This window comes from Rhinatrema bivittatum, chromosome 12 (assembly GCF_901001135.1).
Source record: "Rhinatrema bivittatum chromosome 12, aRhiBiv1.1, whole genome shotgun sequence".
Lineage (NCBI taxonomy): Eukaryota > Metazoa > Chordata > Amphibia > Gymnophiona > Rhinatrematidae > Rhinatrema > Rhinatrema bivittatum.
In genome coordinates this window covers 66,647,291-66,665,715 of record NC_042626.1, presented here as the reverse complement: position 1 = coordinate 66,665,715, position 18,425 = coordinate 66,647,291, and the positions used below count along the sequence as shown (strand labels likewise).

General features: G+C 42.9%; 1 protein-coding gene across 3 annotated transcripts in view; it reads right to left on the bottom strand.

Moving 5' to 3' along the window:
- Window positions 1–18,425, bottom strand: part of NSF (N-ethylmaleimide sensitive factor, vesicle fusing ATPase) — a 251,295-nt gene that overhangs the window by 88,705 nt on the left and 144,165 nt on the right. For all 3 annotated transcript variants that reach the window (XM_029572512.1, XM_029572513.1, XM_029572514.1), the window contains 3 exons: window positions 3,017–3,216; window positions 1,342–1,507; window positions 150–224 (listed from right to left, as the gene is read on the bottom strand). In XM_029572512.1, the coding sequence (XP_029428372.1) occupies window positions 150–224; window positions 1,342–1,507; window positions 3,017–3,216 (441 nt within the window). The remainder of the gene's footprint in view (window positions 1–149; window positions 225–1,341; window positions 1,508–3,016; window positions 3,217–18,425) is intronic.

The following is an 18,425-nucleotide window of genomic DNA, read 5'->3' as shown; positions in this document are numbered from 1 at the left end:
GTAGGGGTGTGTGTGTGTATGTGTGTGTGTGTAGGTGGGGGGCATGTGGTATGTGTGTTTCTGGTCTTGCTCTCTGGATAATAAAAAGGATGACTTCAGTCACTATCAGGCAGATTTCACCTATCTGATAAAGCAGCCAGTTTACTTACCAATCTCCATCTTCACCTCCAATCTGCCAGGGCGCAGCAGGGCCTCATCTATAAGATCTGGCCTATTGGTCATGCCTGTATATAAAATATATTTTACAAACAGCAGTTAATGACACAGGTCCTCCTAAAGCAAAGTAATTACCGTATTTTTCGTTCCATAAGACGCACCTGACAATAAGATGCACCTAGGATTCAGAGGGGGAAAATTTAAAAAAAAAAAATAAAAAAAATGGTGTGCTAAACCAGCTCTGTTCCCGGGCATCTGGGCGTCTTATGGAGCAAATTAAGGGTGTGCAATTTTTTTTGTCCCCATTTCGTTTTTGGGTCTGGGGAGGGCCATTTCGGTCCACCACCCGGATCAGAAAACTTTTATCGTTCTCTTTGTCTGGAGAAAAATAATAAAAAAACCCCAACCATTTAAATTTAATTAACTACAACCCCCACTTCTCCTGACCCCCCCCCCCCCAAGACTTGCCAAAAGTCCTTGGTGGTCCAGCGGGGGTCCGGGAGCGATCTACTGCTCTTGGGCCGTCGGCTGCCAGTAATCGGCCCATTGCTCCTATCATGTGACAGGGGCCGACCAATGGCACCGGTAGCCCCTGTGACATAGTAAGGGCAAAGGGCCATCGGCACCATTTTGATTACTGGCAGCTGACGGCCCAAGAGCAGGAAAGAGCTGGTCAAATAAGACCAAAAATAGATTTGGTTTATTGCTTTGTGACCCGATCCTAAAATGGCGCCTCATTCTACAACAAAATAATTTTGGCCTTTCAGTACTCTCTTACCATCTATTCCTTTGCCATTTTTGTTTTCTCTTTGCTCATCTCGCATTCTGACAGTTAAAATGGGAAATCTGACATCCCAGTTTGATGAGGACTGAAAGAATCTTCCATGGTTTGGGTAATCATAAGCTCTCCCTTATCTCCTCTGTCCCTTCTCACCCAACCCCAATGTCTTCATGATTCACTCACACCCTTTTATCCATCTCCTTCCTCCTCCTCTCTTTCCCTGCATTAGAAAAGACTGCAAAATAAGAGGAGTTTTTTGATTGACCACTTCCAGGTCCTGCTGGTGGGCTACATCAGACATCCTCTACTATTCCATCACTTTTAGAAACACGACACAAGCATACAACACCAGTAAGCCCATCCTCCAGCATAATCATTTTGGGAAGAACATGTATTTTCCATACCAATAACAAGTATATTATTCAGCTGCTCCACGCCATCGATTTTTGAGAGCAGCTGGTTAACCACAGTGTCATGGACGCCAGTGCTGCCTGCCATGCTCCCTCGCTGTTTGCAGATGGCATCAATCTCATCAAAGATGATGATATGGAGACCGCTGTTGGCACCCAGCTAATGGGGGAAAAAAAGAAAGATTATGGAGGCAGCAACACCTGGGTTCCTAAAAACATAAGCGTGCCCGTTTCTTAGCTCTTGGCTTGGCACTCTGCTTCCTTTTGTCTTAGCAATTTTATTTCCTCTGCTTTTCCACTTTTAGAGTGAAACCGTATGCACCGTTTGTGTTCAGCCACCTCTCCCATTCACACTGAAAGTTGGCTAATTCTATTTTTATTTGAGCAGACCTTTCCAGTTATCTCAGACTGTGGTCCACAGGAGATACCAGATCATGGGTAGTGTTTTGGACCACAATCCAGTCGTGATTTTCTACCAGCTAGGCATGCAGTACAAAACTGCGCACGTTCCATGTTATTTTTAAATTATTTAAGCTGCTGTTCTGAAAGTCTTTGGCAGTTTGCCTATGGGACTAATCACATTGGAAGGTAGTTACAAATGACATGACACACTCCGAACGGGATTTAGAATTTCGCACACTAAATTGTTCTGCAGCCAGCAAGGATGGGAAAGGAGAAACAAATGGGAAATAGCTGAAGAAAACTGGAATTTAATAAAATGTTGAAATCTTCCCCCACTGAGGCATGGATTCCAAGTTGTCTGGGAAGCTTTTACTCATGAGCTTCTAAGCAAGGCACCTGATGCACTAGAGACAAAGTGAATATTGTCCAGGAATATGGCTGGCAATCTGCCCTGAACACAAGCCCTTGCAATACTGACCTTTTGCAGACCTTATCTCCTAAGAACTCGTCATCAGAAGTACCCCTTCATACCAATAGAAATTCTGGCTTCACAGGTGTACAAGTCCAAGGAACAGGGGTGCTAGATGGCATTTTATTGTACCACAATGGTGACCAGGGAAGAGCTGAACCTGGTGGGAACCTGAAGGCTGTCGCCATACATCATATCAGAGGTATTCTGTTGCAGTGGCTGGGCTTTGAATTATTCCACTGCATTTGTTTTTCTCATAGCTCAGTACAGAAGGTGTGTATTTGTACAGTCGGCCTTAATTTCTTTTTTTTTTTTTTTTTTAATGAGTGTTAAAAAACTCCCCTCACACGTGATCTGGACAGTGTTTGAAACGTTAATCTACTAAACAAAATTGTAATTGTACAAATTTAAGGTTTCTGTTTTAAAACTGCTGCTTTTGGAATGAATTAAACAGCTATCCTGAACTTTTTCAGGCTCTGCTGGGAGCAGCCATGCTAAGACGGATACAAAATGGCATCAAACAAGCTGTCATCCGGATGAGCCTCGACGTCTGTGTGTTCATGCGTGTGTCATTCGTGACACCACTGTTGCTTCCCTGTGACTTCCCAGCTACTTTGGGAAGCAGCTTGTCAAAATGTAAATAAAGATAACTGCTTCAAAATAAAATGTTGGTTTTCTGAAGGTGAGGCATTGCAACACTTGCTGTGTGTGCTTTTGAAATCCTGTACAGTACATACTAAACAAAGTTTTCTTCTGTCATATTAAAAGTGAGAAGGGGTAGTATGCAGATATATTTACCCTCCTCTGCTCCTCTTCTGCATCAGCAAAAAGTTTTCGGATATTAGCCTCCGATTCTCCCACATATTTGTTAAGGATTTCTGGGCCATTAACCACCTTTGGCTCTCGGGCATTGAGCATTTTGCCAATCTGCCTGGCCATGAGCGTTTTACCACATCCAGGTGGACCAAACAAGAGGATTCCTTTCACATGCTTACAGCCTAAAACACAAGAGCATCCGAAAGATTCGGAATTATAAATCTGAATGCAACAAACATCACCTGCACAGGGCTACAAAGCTGTCATACATTTTTCCAGGGTCGACGTCTAATCAACCCTCTTGGTCTTGGAAAACAAAAAAAAAGAATTCTTTACAGGTTTCGATACCTTTTCTTGAACCAATATAAGAATTATCCCAAGAATGATGATGTAGATGAAATTAAGAAACCCATGTGGTCTCAAAAGCTCATGTACAACACCTTCTTTAGATCATTATTATACTGATCCAATAAAAGGTATCAAAACCTGAAAAGAATTACAGATCTTTGCCATTAATGACAAGGGTAAGTCACAGCACGACTACATGAAAGTCGTAAAAAGGTCACAAATCTCTATTGTACATGCACAGCCAAAATGCTTAGTTGTTTTAGAAGATAAACTTTTGTACTGTATTTGGCAAAACAAGATAATAAAATGTTCAAACAGTGGATTTATCCAAAGTCACCAAGAACATGAACCATACGTGTACCCGGACCTGAGGGTCACAAACCAGTCCTGTTTGCAGGGTGTCCACAATGAATATTGCACAAGGTATAGTAGCAATGCAAGCAAACAGATCTCATGGTGGACATCCTGAAAACCAGACTGCTTCATGGCCCACAAGAGCTACACTTGGGAATTCCCGGCCAAGATGGGTCAGGAAGGGACCTTAACAGCAGAGCCCTCCAAGTTATTCATTTTGCTCCCCACATTGTTTTCCTTTATTTTTATCTAAACATCCCATCAAGGCAAACATAAGAATAGTTATATACTTTTAGCACACACTTGTTTTACAGCCTTCACCGAGCATAACTGCTGCGATAGCCACATGTCTTTTCTTGCGAGGCAGTCTGAATGAAGTCAATGAGCAGCTAAATGCCAACAGTCAAGACAGGGTTGGGTTTGATTAAAATACAGCTGGAGCCAGACATTTGAGGATTAATTTACTGCTTCATCATGTGTGCACCTGACGTAAGCCAACTTTTGCTGGTGTATACTTTATTTGTCCTGCCATATTCTATTGTTTTGTGCTGATGTGAGGGCTGAGAACTGGGAAAGGAATGGGGCTGAGAAAGAGGAGATAAGGAAGGAAGATTTATTTGAAATATTTATATTCCAATTCAACAATAGCTGTTCTGCGCGCATTGCAAAATTAAAATGTTTTACATACATCTTTAAAATACATTAAAAAATTGTAGGACACTAAAGATAACCTCACAAACACAATATTAATCATACAAAACACAAATAAAACCTCCTGACACAAGACGACCATAATTATAGCTGCAGGTAGGAACAGTGTGGATGTGTGCCACATTCTATCTTGTTCTGAGATGCTACTCTGGAGGAAAGAAATGAGACACTTGGCATTTAGAAATACACAACACAATGTGAACAAAGTCCACTGACATGACAGCTTGGAGTCAAGACAGTATAGGAAAATTGGTTCTTACCTGCTAATTTTCGTTCCTGTAGTACCACAGATCAGTCCAGACTCCTGGGTTTTGCCTCCCCTCCAGCAGATGGAGAAAGAGAAGATTTGACTGATACTGCTACTTATGAGGAGGTGCCACCTACAGTCACGCATATCCAGCATAGCTCTCTGCTTCAATGGCAGGTGGGAATGAAGAAAAGTGGATCTATATACAGACAACAACCAACAAGGATTGAATTACATAGACTGGGTAAACAAGCATGGGTGTAGCTTGCTTATTGCGGCGGTTACTATCCCTAACTAATTAAGCTAGATATCCACTTAGATGCAGTTCCAATACTGCTCTCTACATTATGGCGGGGGTGGAAGGGATACAGAACCAAAAGGTTACTAAGGGCCAAGAGTAACAGACAAGTATGAGAGAGGAGAAAAAAAAAGTGTGAAGGCTTGCTGGGCAGACTGGATGGGCCGTTTGTCTTCTTCTGCCGTCATTTCTATGTTTCTATGTAAGCCCTTCCCTGAATTGAACAGTGGGGAGAGGAACTGTGAATGCTCAACAAACTCTGAATAGAACTGACAAGAACCTGCATTCTTCATAGAAGAACCTTTGCCTTTCTTCATTGTAGATACAGAATAAAGAGACAGAAAACAAGACTCAAGCGGACTCTCCTAAGCTCCTGTCCCTCACTGGGCGGGACTCTGGACTGATCTGTGGTACTACAGGAACAAAAATTAGCAGATAAGAATCAATTTTCCTTTCCCTGTACGTACCCAGATCAGTCCAGACTCCTGGGATGTAACAGAGCTTCCCTACCCAAAGTGGGACTTCGAGAGTCCTGCTCGAAGCACATACTCTCCAAACCCCCTGGTATCTGGGGCCTGGACATCCAACCGGTAATGCCTGGCAAAGGTGCGCAAAGACTTCCAAGTAGCTGCCCTACAGATCTCTTGCGGCAATACTTGCTGACATTCGGCCCAGGAGGACGTCTGCGAATGAGTGGAATGCGCCCGAAGCCTGACGGGAACCAGATGACCTTGAGTAATGTAGGCGGAACTGATTGTGTCCTTCAACCACTGAGCAATAATGACCCTAGAGGCTATGACCCCACCTTGGGCCACTCCACAGCACAGATGATCGGACATAGAAACATAGAAACATATAGAAATGACGGCAGAAGAAGACCAAACGGCCCATCCAGTCTGCCCAGCAAGCCTCACACATTTTATGTGTGAGGCTTGCTGGGCAGACGGGAGCTCCACAGATTGATTTACATGAAAGGAGAACACAACCTTGAGCAGAAAGGAGGGAACAGTTCTAAGGGACTCTCCTGTATCTGTAATCCTCAAGAAGGGCTCCCTGCACAACAAAGCCTGGAACTATGACACCCTCCGAGCAGAACATATGGCCACCAGAAAAATCACCTTCAAAGTAAGATCCTTAAGAGTCGCTCACTTTAAAGGTTCAAATGGGGGCACACACATAGCTCTCAAGACCACGTTAAGGCTCCAGGAAGGAAAAGGATTCTGGACCAGAGGACACAAATGCTTCACTCCCCGAAGGAAAAGCACTACGTCCTGATGTGCAGACGAAGCAACTCCCCGAATCTTACCACAGAAACAACCTAAGGCTGCCACCTGAACCCGCAGGCAGTTAACAGACAATCCTTTAATGAGACCTTCCTGCAGGAAAGCTAACAAATCTCCCACAGAGGCCCGAGTAGGCTGAATCCGGCGCTCCAAGCACCAAGTCTCAAAAACTCTCCACACCCTGACATATGTCAGAGAGGTGGAAGTTTTCCTGGATTGCGAATACCCCATCTGAATAAACTTTAAATGCTCCCTCTCAAAAGCCAGGCCACTAGACAAAAGCAATCTGCCTGATCCAAAAACACGGGTCCTTGATGCAGAAGGTAGGCCAATGGTAAAAGACCATCCGCCGCTAGGTGGACTAGGTCCGTGAACCATGGACACCTGGGCCACTACAGGGCCATGAGAATCACATCACCCGAATTAATTTCTAGAGATGGATCACTTTGCCGATTAGTGGACAGGGCGGAAACACATACAGGAGAACGTCCGACGGCCAAGGGAGAACTAAGGCATCCACTCCTTCCGCGCCTGTCTCCTGCCGCCTGCTGAAGATCCGCAGGGCCTTAGCATTGCAAAATGTCACCATGAGGTCCACGAGGCATGTTTCATTTGTAGAGATGTGCAATCGTTTATCACGAATTAGGCAATTACAAAGAAATTGCCTAATTCGTCCTGGTTCGGGGGCCCCGAAACCCGAAAAGGATTTTTCCCGAACTTCGGGGAAAATCCATTTTTCGGGTTTGTATGGGGAGAGAGGCACTTTTTTGTTTTAAAAATTAAAAACCACCCCAAACATTAGTTATAATAACACCCCCCGCCCCCCCATCCCATCCCGATCCCTCCCCAAGACTTACCAACATCCCTGGTGGTCCAGCGGGGTCCCGGGTGCGATTTGTCCCTCCGTGGGTGCCCAGTGTGCTAGTGCTAGCCACGCTCAAAATGGTGCCGAATAGCCTCTGAACTACTATGTCACAGGGGCTACCGGCGCCATTGGTCAGCCCCTGTCACATGGTAGGAGAACCGACCAATGGCGCCGAAAGCCCCTGTGACATAGTATGGGCAAAGGCTATTGGCGCCATTTTGATTATTGGCAGCCGACGACGACATCGCTCCCGGACCCCCGCTGGACCCCCAGGGATTATTGGCAAGCTTTTTGGCCAGCTTGGGGGGGCCTTCTGACCCCCCCAAGGCTTGCCAATAATCCCTGGGGGGTCCAGCGGGGGTCCTGGAGCGATGTCATCGTCGGCTGCCAATAATCAAAATGGCGCCGATAACCTTTGCCCATACTATGTCACAGGGGCTTTCGGCGCCATTGGTCGGTTCTCCTACCATGTGACAGGGGCTGACCAATGGCGCCGGTAGCCCCTGTGACAGTAGTTCAGAGGCTATTCGGCACCATTTTGAGCATGGCTAGCACTAGCACACTGGGCACCCACGGAGGGACAAATCGCACCCGGGACCCCACTGGACCACCAGGGATGTTGGTAAGTCTTGGGGAGGGATCAGGATGGGGGGGGGGGGGTGTATGTAATGTATTAAAATTAATTTAAATGCGTGGGGTGGGTTTTTTTTTAGCTTTGTTTTCCCGCGTCGTTTTTTGCCCGGTTTCGGTTTTCCCCGTTTAGTTGTTTTTTTTTTCAAAAAAACTAAACGATAAAAACCGAACTTTACCACGAAGTATCCGAGTCAAAAAACGACCCGGTAGCAAAACACAAAGCACATCTCTATCCATTTGTGGCAAGGAAGTCAGAAGGCCTCATCTGATAGTTCTCACTCTCTGGAATCCAGTTAATGTCTGCTGAGAAAATCCGCCTGAATATTGCTCGTGCCCACTATCCTCTCCAGGTGCAGCTCCACCCAGGTGATGAGTTCCTGGGCTTCAGCTTGGCTCTTGGTGCTGCCCTGGAGATTTATATACGCCACCATCATGGCATTGTCTGACAGCACTCTCACCAACTTCCCCTGCACTAGGGGGAGGAAGGCCCGCATGGCTAGCCTCACAGCTCAGGTTTCCAGGCAGTTGATCGACCAGGAGGCCTCCTCCGCAGACCACTGGCCCTGTGCTGAACTTCCCTGACAGACTGCCCTCCAACCGGAAAGGCTGGCATCCGTAGTCACAATCACCCAAGAAGGTACCTCCAAAGCCACTCCTCAGCATAACTTGTCTGAGCGGAGCCACCATGACATATTGGCCCGAGCTGGCTCCGTGACGGGAAGAGTCAGATGGAAAAGCTCAGACTTCAGATCCCAATGGGACAACACGACTGACTGCAGAGGTCTCATATGCACCAAGGCCCATGGTACCAACTCCAAAGTGGAGGCCATAGATCCGAAAGTCTGGAATTACTTACCTGTAAGTCTGGGAGGCCATATTACCCAAAGTCTGGGATTACTTACCTGTAAGTAATCCCAGACTTTGGGTAACTGCATACTCAAGAGAGCTCAAACTTGCTCTTGTAACTTAGGGATCCTCTGGTCGGTAAGAAATAAATTTGAGCGCTGTGTTGAAGAATGCTCCCAGAAACTCCAGCTTCTGGGAGGGAACCTAGTGACTCTTGGCCAGGTTGACTATCCAGCCCAATGATCGCAGGTGCTGAAGGACACAATCCACAGCCATTTGACACAGAGACTCTGATTTTGCTCGAATCAACCAGTCATCCAGATAGGGGTGGACCAGGATCCCCTCTCTTCAGAGAACTGCCGCCACCAAGACCATGACCTTGGTAAAGGTCCTGGGCGCTGTCGCCAATACAAAAGGGAGGGCACAGAACTGAAAATGTTGCCCCAGAATTATGAACCTTAGATACTTTTGGTGATCATGAGGGATCGCTATGTGCGACGCCAGAAACTCACCCTTGTGCACCGATGCAATCACAGAGCGGGGTGTCTCCATACGGAAGCGAGGAACTTGCAGCGCCATGTTCACCTTTTGTAGATTGAGAATGGGATGTAATATGCCCTCCTTTTTTGGTACTATGAAATAGACAGAATAACGACCTGACCCCTGCTCCTGTAGGGGCACCAGAAGAATGGCTCCCAGCTCGCTGAGGCGGATGACAGTTTCCCGGACGGCCAACCGCTTCTGTTCATATGAACATGGGGAGACTAGTAACAGAGGACGCAGAGGTCAAGCAAATTCTAAAGCGAAACCATGTCTTATTATATCTAAGACCCACTGGTCTGATGTGATCTTGGTCCATTCCGTGTAAAAAAAATAAAATTTAAAAAAAAAAAAAAAAAAAAAAAGAGCCAACTGGCCCCCTGCCACGAAACAGAAGAGTGCATTCACAAAAAAGCGAGATGTAGCTTGCTTGTTACGGCAGTTACTTCCCCAAAACCAAATAAGCCGATACTTTGCTTTCAATACATATCCAGCATAGCTCTCTGCTTCAACGGCAGGGGAGAAAGTCTAACACTTCTCTTTCAACGCATAGCTCTCTGAAACAACGGCAGGGGAATGTAGAAAAGAGGATCTGTATATGGACAACAACCAACAAGGTCCGAATTGCATTGTCTGGGTGGACAGAGGCATGGGTGTAGCTTGCTTATTGCGGCGGTTACTACCCCTAATTAAGCTAGATATTTCACTTGGATGCAGTTCCAGCAATGCTCTCTGCATTAATGGTGGGGTGGAAGGGAAATAGAACTAAAAGCCAAGAGTAACAAGTATGTGAAAAAAAAAAAAGTACATAGCTTGCTGGGCAGACTGGATGGGCCGTTTGGTCTTCTTCTGCTGTCATTTCTATGTTTCTATGATTGGCCTTGCATCATTGCATCATTGAAAAGTAAAGTGCCACATACAGGCTCGAATAATTCAGATCAAAAACTGGGATAACAGAACAAGTAGGTCAGGATGGAGGTGCACTGATAGACCTGTGCAGGCCACAGTTCTAGAACAGCAAAGGATGCTGAATATAAGAAATTAGATTTATTGGTGCCATTCCGGGTAGAAGAGTACATGGGTCCAAGGCTGGATAATGGAGTACAATTCAGTTTAGGCAAAGACTCACTACCATGGAAATGGAGACCAAGAACCAGATGAGTAAACCAACCAGAAGTGATCTGAAGCTGCAAAGAGCACAAGAGACACATGATGCCATGCCTGAGCTAGGATATCTTGAGTTAAACCAGTTACTCACAGGCAACAAGATAGGCCTCTCCTAGCATTCAAAACAGTGGAGTGAAAGACATATGAGAGAGAGGAGGTAGATGCCAGAAGGAAACAAATCATATATTAACAGAGAGAATCCCAACGCTATAAAAATGAAACATTCCAGTTGAATTTTGTATGCACTTTTAAATTCAAAATGGACAATTTTAAGCAAAACATGCATACATATTTTCAGGGGACGAATCTAAAGCATTTTCAGATTGTTTCCTGGGTAATACTATGCTCTCCTTTACACCTAATCCAAAGGAGAAAGTTTGCCAGAATGTTTTCGATGTCCTTAAAGGTTACCAGCAAGGAATTGTTACAGATACGTGAATGTCTAGACTGCATCACTTGTCCCTCATAGCTAGCTACATAGTCAAGTAACAAAGTAACATACTGACCCACTATGAAAGCAGAGTATACATCATGTAGACAAGTAGAATGGGAAAATGTATTATTTTCATTTCTCTGGGTGCTTGTTTTCCAGAGTTAGAAAGATGAACTGCTGAAAGTTTTCCTTTAAGCTAATCAGCGAGCCTTTACTAACCTTTTAAGATGAAGATTGATGGATTGGGCTTGCTGCACATACCTTTTAAGGTAACTAACTGGTATTCTTGCATCTTTAATAGTGACAGCAAATTGTTCTGAGCTGCTTCAGGGCGATTGCTACCAACATATGAATATTTGTTCTTTTTGGGAGTAATTTTCAAAGCTATTTATGTGCATATAACAGTTTTATGCTCTATGAAAATATCCGGGGGCTCTGTGTGTGTGGAAGTATGCATTTAACTAACGTGCATATTTTTACATGATCTGCAAAGAGGCGTTACAGCATTTTTTTTATTTTATTTTTTATTTTTTTTTTTTTTAAGTATATGCACAAGTTATACCCTCCAAAGAGCAGGTGTAACTTTCTGAAAAGTGACATGTGTGTGCTTCGCCAATTACCCCAGGAATTTCAAAGCAAACTCATGCACACAAGTTCCTTTTAGGTGTGTACACGCAGACTTTATTGCTTTGTGAGGTGTTTATAAATCCCCTTCCCCAGTTTAACTTCAGAGATACCACCATATTTTTTGACCAAAATGATGATCTGGGTGAAATCTGCAAACTGTCCCCGATTGGGACAAAGATTGTGCAATTTTATTTCCGTGGGCTTGGCAGCAATTTTCAGAGTGAGGGCCTACATGCACTTTCGCTTTGAAAATTATACCAGTGGCAAAGTATCCATGGTCCCTTGCACCTTTTTGTGTGGGTAGTGTTTTGCTTGAGAAGTCCAAGCAAAGGTCTGAAAATGCCATCATTATGCATGCTTTTCCTACCCCAGCCTGAACCCATGCTCCCTGGGAAAGTCTCCTCTCAATTGTGTCTTAAGCCCCATTACGCGTGGGGCAATTTTCAGACATGTGGTTTACACGTACATGTTTTCAAAATTGGCTTTTATTTTTAAATTGCATAGGAGATTTCTTTACTCTCCTGTGCATGGCACCAAATCTTCTTTTCCCATCCAACTTCTATCAGGAAGCCATTTTTGCACAATCTCCATTGGCAGCCAGGAAACATCCTGTATATATTTTCTAATAGGCAATAAAAAGAACATACTTGAATAATTATAGTTGCATCTCACTTTACCATTATGAATTATTTTTTCAAATTTATGATTACACTGAGGAAAAGATGCCACAGGCTAAGATTATTTAAATATATCAGTTTCAGTGTCATTGGTCACTCAGGCTTTTCACTGAAATGTTATTTATTAAGTTCTCTAGTAAGATATTTCAAGTTATTTACATTTAAGCATCTTAGTGTTAATGTGTTAATCTCCAAAAATAATTTAAGTTTCCTTGTTCTCATGATTGTGTTTTCGAAATTGAGATTCCAGAATGATGGTTTTGTTTGGGTAAATGTATTGCTTTCTGTTTAAAGACAAATTTTCTTTGTAATGATCTCACAGTTCACTGTACAAAGATTATCTTGCTTTGTAGTTATTTTTGAAAATGAATAAATAAATAATAAAAAATTCTTAAAAAGATTGGCAATTAACAATAAAGAGAAAAAGAATCCTAGCATTAGCTACAGCACTCTTAATATTTACTATACATGTATCTTAAAATGTAGACAAAGTATTGCCTTGCTATTAATTACCTATAACACATTTGCTTAGAAGCATTGCACAAAGGTACAATTCCCTTTCTCAGTTCAAGTGATATAAGACATGGGGGAACCACAGTATAAGTTCAGTCAATTGTAATTTTATACCAATTCAAACCAATCTCCCCCCCCCAAAAAAAAAATTCTCTCTGATCCATCTTGCAAAATTTCAGCACTTCAACAGTTTCTAACTTCTACCACATATATGGACAGACAGATGAACACAACCTAGACAAAAAGTGTTCTCGTTCCAATGACCTACAAAAGTAACATCTGGTCAATTTTGCAGACTGACAGAAGTAACTACCACCATATCAAAGATTCTTTATAAAGTAACATAGCAGGTGATGGCAGAAAAAGACCAAGTGGCTCAACTTGTCTGCCCAGTTATTTTCATCCATAGTGTAAGGATATATCCAAGTTACCTGCTGTAGAAGCTTGAACATTTCTAGGTTTTTAGGTCAGTTTTCATCATCTTCCTATCCAGGCTAAATAAGCCTAAATTCTTATATGTAAACCAAGTTATGCTGCTGCTTCCTAAAAAGGAAGGCTAAGCCTTTGATTCCAGTAGGCCTTCGACCATGGATGCTTGGTCTTAGCTTCAGTGCAACAACCACAGTAATCATTTCAATCAAGTATTGATATATCATCTCCATAAGAAATCAGGGGATGGGGAGTGGTTATTTATTTTATTTATTTACTATTTTTCTATACCGGCTTTCATGACAGGTATCACATCAAACCGGTTTACATTTAACAGGGTGTGCAATATACAGAGAACTCGAGCAACTATAGCAAGTGCGTGGTTAACGGAATTGCAGTTACAATAAAACAGGGAAGTACACAACTGGGAGCGGAGGAGGAAGAAGAAAAGAGAGATTAACTGACAGCAAATTATTTTCAGAGATGCAAAATTAATTCCAATGTAGTAGAATTGATTTCATGAATGAGACTGATGACATATGTTGGTGTTGGTGAATGGTTTCTATTTAAACCCATTGTTAACAATGTGTTTGTGATGTCGGTTGCAGGAATCAGTCGAAGACTGGATTGGCTTTTTTAAAAAGCCAAGTTTTCAGCCTTTTCCTGAAAGTCGGTAGGCACGGTTCCTGTCGCAGGTCGGCTGGGATGGAGTTCCATAAAGGTGGTCCTGCTGTTGAGAACGCTCTTTCTTTGAGGGATTTGTGTTGAAAGGTTTTTGCGTGTGGAACATGCAGTGATTCTTTATAACACTCCCTAATGGGTCTGGCGGAGGTGTGTTTTTTGAAAGGAATTTGTAATTTGAGCGGGGTGTGTTGATGGATGACTTTATAAATGGTGGTGATGGACTTGTACATAATTCTGTAGTGAATTGGTAACCAATGAAGGGCTTTGAGGATTGGGGCGATGTGGTCAAATCTCCTGGAGTTAGTCAGAATTCTGGCAGCTGTATTCTGCACCATCTGTAAAGGTTTGGTATGGGATGCAGGGAGACCTAGTAGAACAGAATTACAATAATCTAGCTTGGAGAAGATTATTGCTTGTAAAATAGTTCTGAAGTCCTGAGAGTGGAAGAGTGGCTTAATTCTTTTAAGGATATGTGATTTGTGAAAGCAATCCTTGGTAGTTTGGTTGATGAATGGTTTTAGGTTGAGACGGTTGTCAATGATAACTCCTAAGTCTCTTACGTGCGAAGTTTGAAGGTTGGCTGGTGGGTTTGAAGAGATGTTATTGATTTCCGGGGATATAAGCAGAAATTCCGTTTTTGAAGCATTGAGAATTAAGTTTAGACTGTTGAGGAGGTGTTTGATCTCAAGTAGGCAGCTGTCCCAGAATTCTAATGTTTTTGTAATGGAATCTTTTACAGGGATCACGATCTGAACATCATCTGTGAATAAGAAGTGTTTCAGTTTTAGTTTCGTTAGCAGTTGGCAGAGTGGGAGCAGGTAAACATTAAAAAGGGTGGGTGAGAGGGAGGAGCCCTGCGGAACCCCTAACGAGGATGGATAGTAGTGAGATTCCTTAGTATGAATTTTGTCCTTGTATCCTCTGTTCTCCAGGAAGGTTTTAAACCAGGTTGGTGCTGTGCCAGTAACTCCGATGTTTGCCAGCTGATTTAGAAGGATGTGATGGTGGACTGTATCGAATGCCGCCGAAAGGTCAAGAAGGATTAATAGGTAAGCGTGACCTTTATCGATGCCGGCGAGGAGGAAGTCTGTAAGAGAGAGTAGTAGCGTTTCAGTGCTTAATGCTTTGCGAAATCCATATTGATTAGGGGACAGAATTTGGTAATCCTCAAGGTAATTCGATAATTGCGTGTTTACTAATTTTTCCATGACTTTTGCTATAAACGGGAGGTTGGAAATGGGACAGAAATTGTTGGGATCGCTTGTATTTAGGTTCGGTTTTTTTAGGAGTGGTTTGATTGAGGCCGTTTTCAGGTCGTTTGGGAAGATGCCCTGGGATAGGGAACAATTTATAATGTCAGCTAGAGCTTTCGATATTGTATCCGGGATTAGTAAGAGCATTTTAGAAGGGATTTGATCAAAAGGGTGTGATGACGGTTTCATTTTCTTCAGAATCGATTGTATATCAGAAATGGTGATGGGTTCAAAGGAGTTGAGAGAGATGTCTTTGTTTGGGTGTAGATATGTTGTGTTAGGGGATGCGTAAGGGTTTGGTGTCAGCTGTTTGAGGAGGTCGGTGATTTTTTTTTTTTGCTAAGTAAAGAATGTGATTTTTCAGCAAAAAAGATTTTTTTGTTGAGGTATTTGCACATCAGGGAAGGAATGCAAGAAACAGGAGATAATAGCTTAGGCAGGATGAACATCTCTATCAGGCCGATGCAATATTGAGCGCTCTGGCTAGTGCACAGGACAGCACTACTGCACAGGTTAACCTGTGGTTGGACGCATGTCCATAATCCCTGATGCAACAAGGGGATCAGTGGATCCAAAACACGCGCCTAAACCAGCACGTTGCTAATAGCGCTCATCACATGTAAATGCCATGTCGATGAGGCTATTAGCTAGTACCCCTGATGTAAAAAATAACCATGCACCCAACATGCACATTTTAACCCTCAAAATTAATACCAGCCCGAGAGCTGGCATTAAGTCTTGAACTGCCCCAAAACCTGCACAGAAAACACTGCTTTTCTGTGGTTCCTCTGACTTAATATAGTCACAATATTAAGTTGGAGGCACCACAGAAAGCAGCAAGAAGGAAAAAAAAAAGTCTCGAAGGCGGCCAAGTTAGGAAAAACGGATGCTCACTTTACGAGCATCCACTTTTCTAACCCATGACTTGCACAAGTTTGGAAAATAGATGCTCGTAAAATTGAGCATCCGTTTTCCTAACCCACGCACAACCATATCTCCTGGGCGCCTGATGCCAGGGACATTCTAGGGATGCACAATTTATCCCTAGCGCATCCTTCTTAGCGTGGCAACTCATTTGCCTATTGCATCGAGTGCCGAAGAGGCAAATACGCGTGCGGAAAAAAACCGGGCGCCCAGTTTGGACACACATTTTTAACATACACTTTATTGTATTAGCATGTTATTTATAAACCATTATTTGTATACTGCCCCTCCAGGCAAAAGGAGACTGGGGTGGCATAAAATAGTAACATATATACATATAAAAACAGTACAGCATGAGTACTCAAAATAAAAGCTAGATCATTTGATATCGAAAGCCGTTCTGAAAAGCCAAGTTTACAAAGAACTTTTAAACAATTTAAAGTCAGTTGTTAGACTTAATAGCTCCAGCACAGAGTTCCACAGTATTGGACCTGTGACAGAGTTAGGTCCGTCTCATTTCTTCCAGGTGAGTGTGGTGAACAGAAGGGACTTCTAGAAGTCCTTTATCAACAGATCCGAAACTTCTTTGAGACATGTAGATGTGTAGTGAAGCACCAAGCCAAACAGTGTTGGTATCTGTCAGAATTTTGTGTATTTAAAGTCAAAATTTGTTTGGAGAAGGGGACAAGATGGCCACCGACTGAAAAGAATGCTATGAGCCTCCTCTCTCCAAGTTCTTGTTTCTGGATTACCTTTTTATTTCAATGCCTCATACTAAGTGTAAAGCCAGGTTGAGGGAGAATATTACCAGCTCTCCCTCGCTGGACTTGCATGAACCTCGGATCAAGGGGTTCTTCATAGTCACGCCAGGAGTAACCCGGTTGCAATGGCCATTGCGGGGGTTGACAGTGAGCGAAGGCCGCTCCCTCTGGCTGAAGAGATCTCCCTCAGCCCAGGTAGGCCAACTACACCAGCTCCCCCTCACCATGGAATGTTGCTGCCGGACATTTCACTGGTCTCCCTTGAACTTGTCACAGGCATAAGAACATAAGAAATTGCCATGCTGGGTCAGACCAAGGGTCCATCAAGCCCAGCATCCTGTTTCCAAAAGAGGCCAAACCAGGCCACAAGAACCTGGCAATTACCCAAACACTAAGAAGATCCCATGCTAATGTTGCTAGTAATAGCAGTGGCTATTTTCTAAGTCAACTTAATTAATAGCAGGTAATGGACTACTCCTCCAAGAACTTATCCAATCCTTTTTTAAACACAGCAGCTACGGAAGAGGCTGGTAGCCCTATTTCTTCTGCCGCAATGGCGTCTTTGGATATTGCCGAAGAGAATAGCCCTGTTTTGGGGGCTTTTGGAGCGGTTGTTCCTTTGCCCCTAACACCGGCCCTTCCAGGTGTTCTGGGTGAAGGTGTTTCATGGAGTGGAGGCGATGCGGCGAACATTCTGGTTGGTAAACTCAGTTTGAGTAAACCCCCTGTGATGACTCTGGAAGTTGTATGGAATGCTTTAGTGACTCTTGAAGCCTCTATTTCATATCTAACTAAGGTTATTTTGGACACTAACAATCAAGTTCATGTTAACTCAAATTTGATTTCATCTTATGGAATTAAACTGGAGGCATTGGATTCCTGTGTTACTTCGCTTGAAGTCCGGCAAGTTTTGATTCAGTCAGACCAGATATAATCTAAGAAGTTTGAGAATATAGAATATTCCCTGTGAAGCCTTAATTTAAGGATATTAAACTTTCCTATCATAAAAGTGATTTCTCCTGTAGATCTGTTCAGAAAAAAACTCTTCAATTTTGAAAAGTCCTAATGTTGCAATGCCGGTAATAATTAAATAATATTTTACCACAAGCTGAAGACGACCCAGGTGGGAATTTTCTCTTGGAATCTGTCTTAGACCTCACGAACATTCTTGAAACTTTGCATACCACAGAGATTTCACAACAAGTAACTTCGTTAATGTCTTTGCTTTTTCCTCTGACAGAAATAATGTTTTTAGATTTTTCTTTTGTAATTGTTCTCTCTTGTATTATAGGCAAAAGCTGACGACACTAGTTAGCCAGCTTCACAGAAAAATTTTTCTTTCTGCATTCTGAGGTGTTATGTAAGGGGAGGGGGGGTGTCAATATATCTTGCAATATCCTTTCAAGTGTCTTATTAGATATCTTAATGTTAATTATATTTTCTTTGAACCGTCTCAACTCCGGTCGTTCTTAGATTTGCACACTTAATAGCCTCTCCTATAGATCAGCCATATATAGTTATACTGGTGTTTGTCTTCTCACTATGCATTTTTCTTAATTTCATGATGTTAAAAATGTGTTCCTTTTTCTCATTTCCCCTCCTTTTATTATATGAGGATGCTTGACATTTTGCCTGTTTTCCAATTATATTGCTTTTAATTGTTGTATACCTCATGTTTCAGTAATAAGGAATTCTTGTATTTGAAATGCATAATAAAAAAAGTCAGAATTTTGAATTGAACACAAAATTGAATAAGCAACCAACATAGGGATGAAAGAATAGGTGCGATATGGTTGTA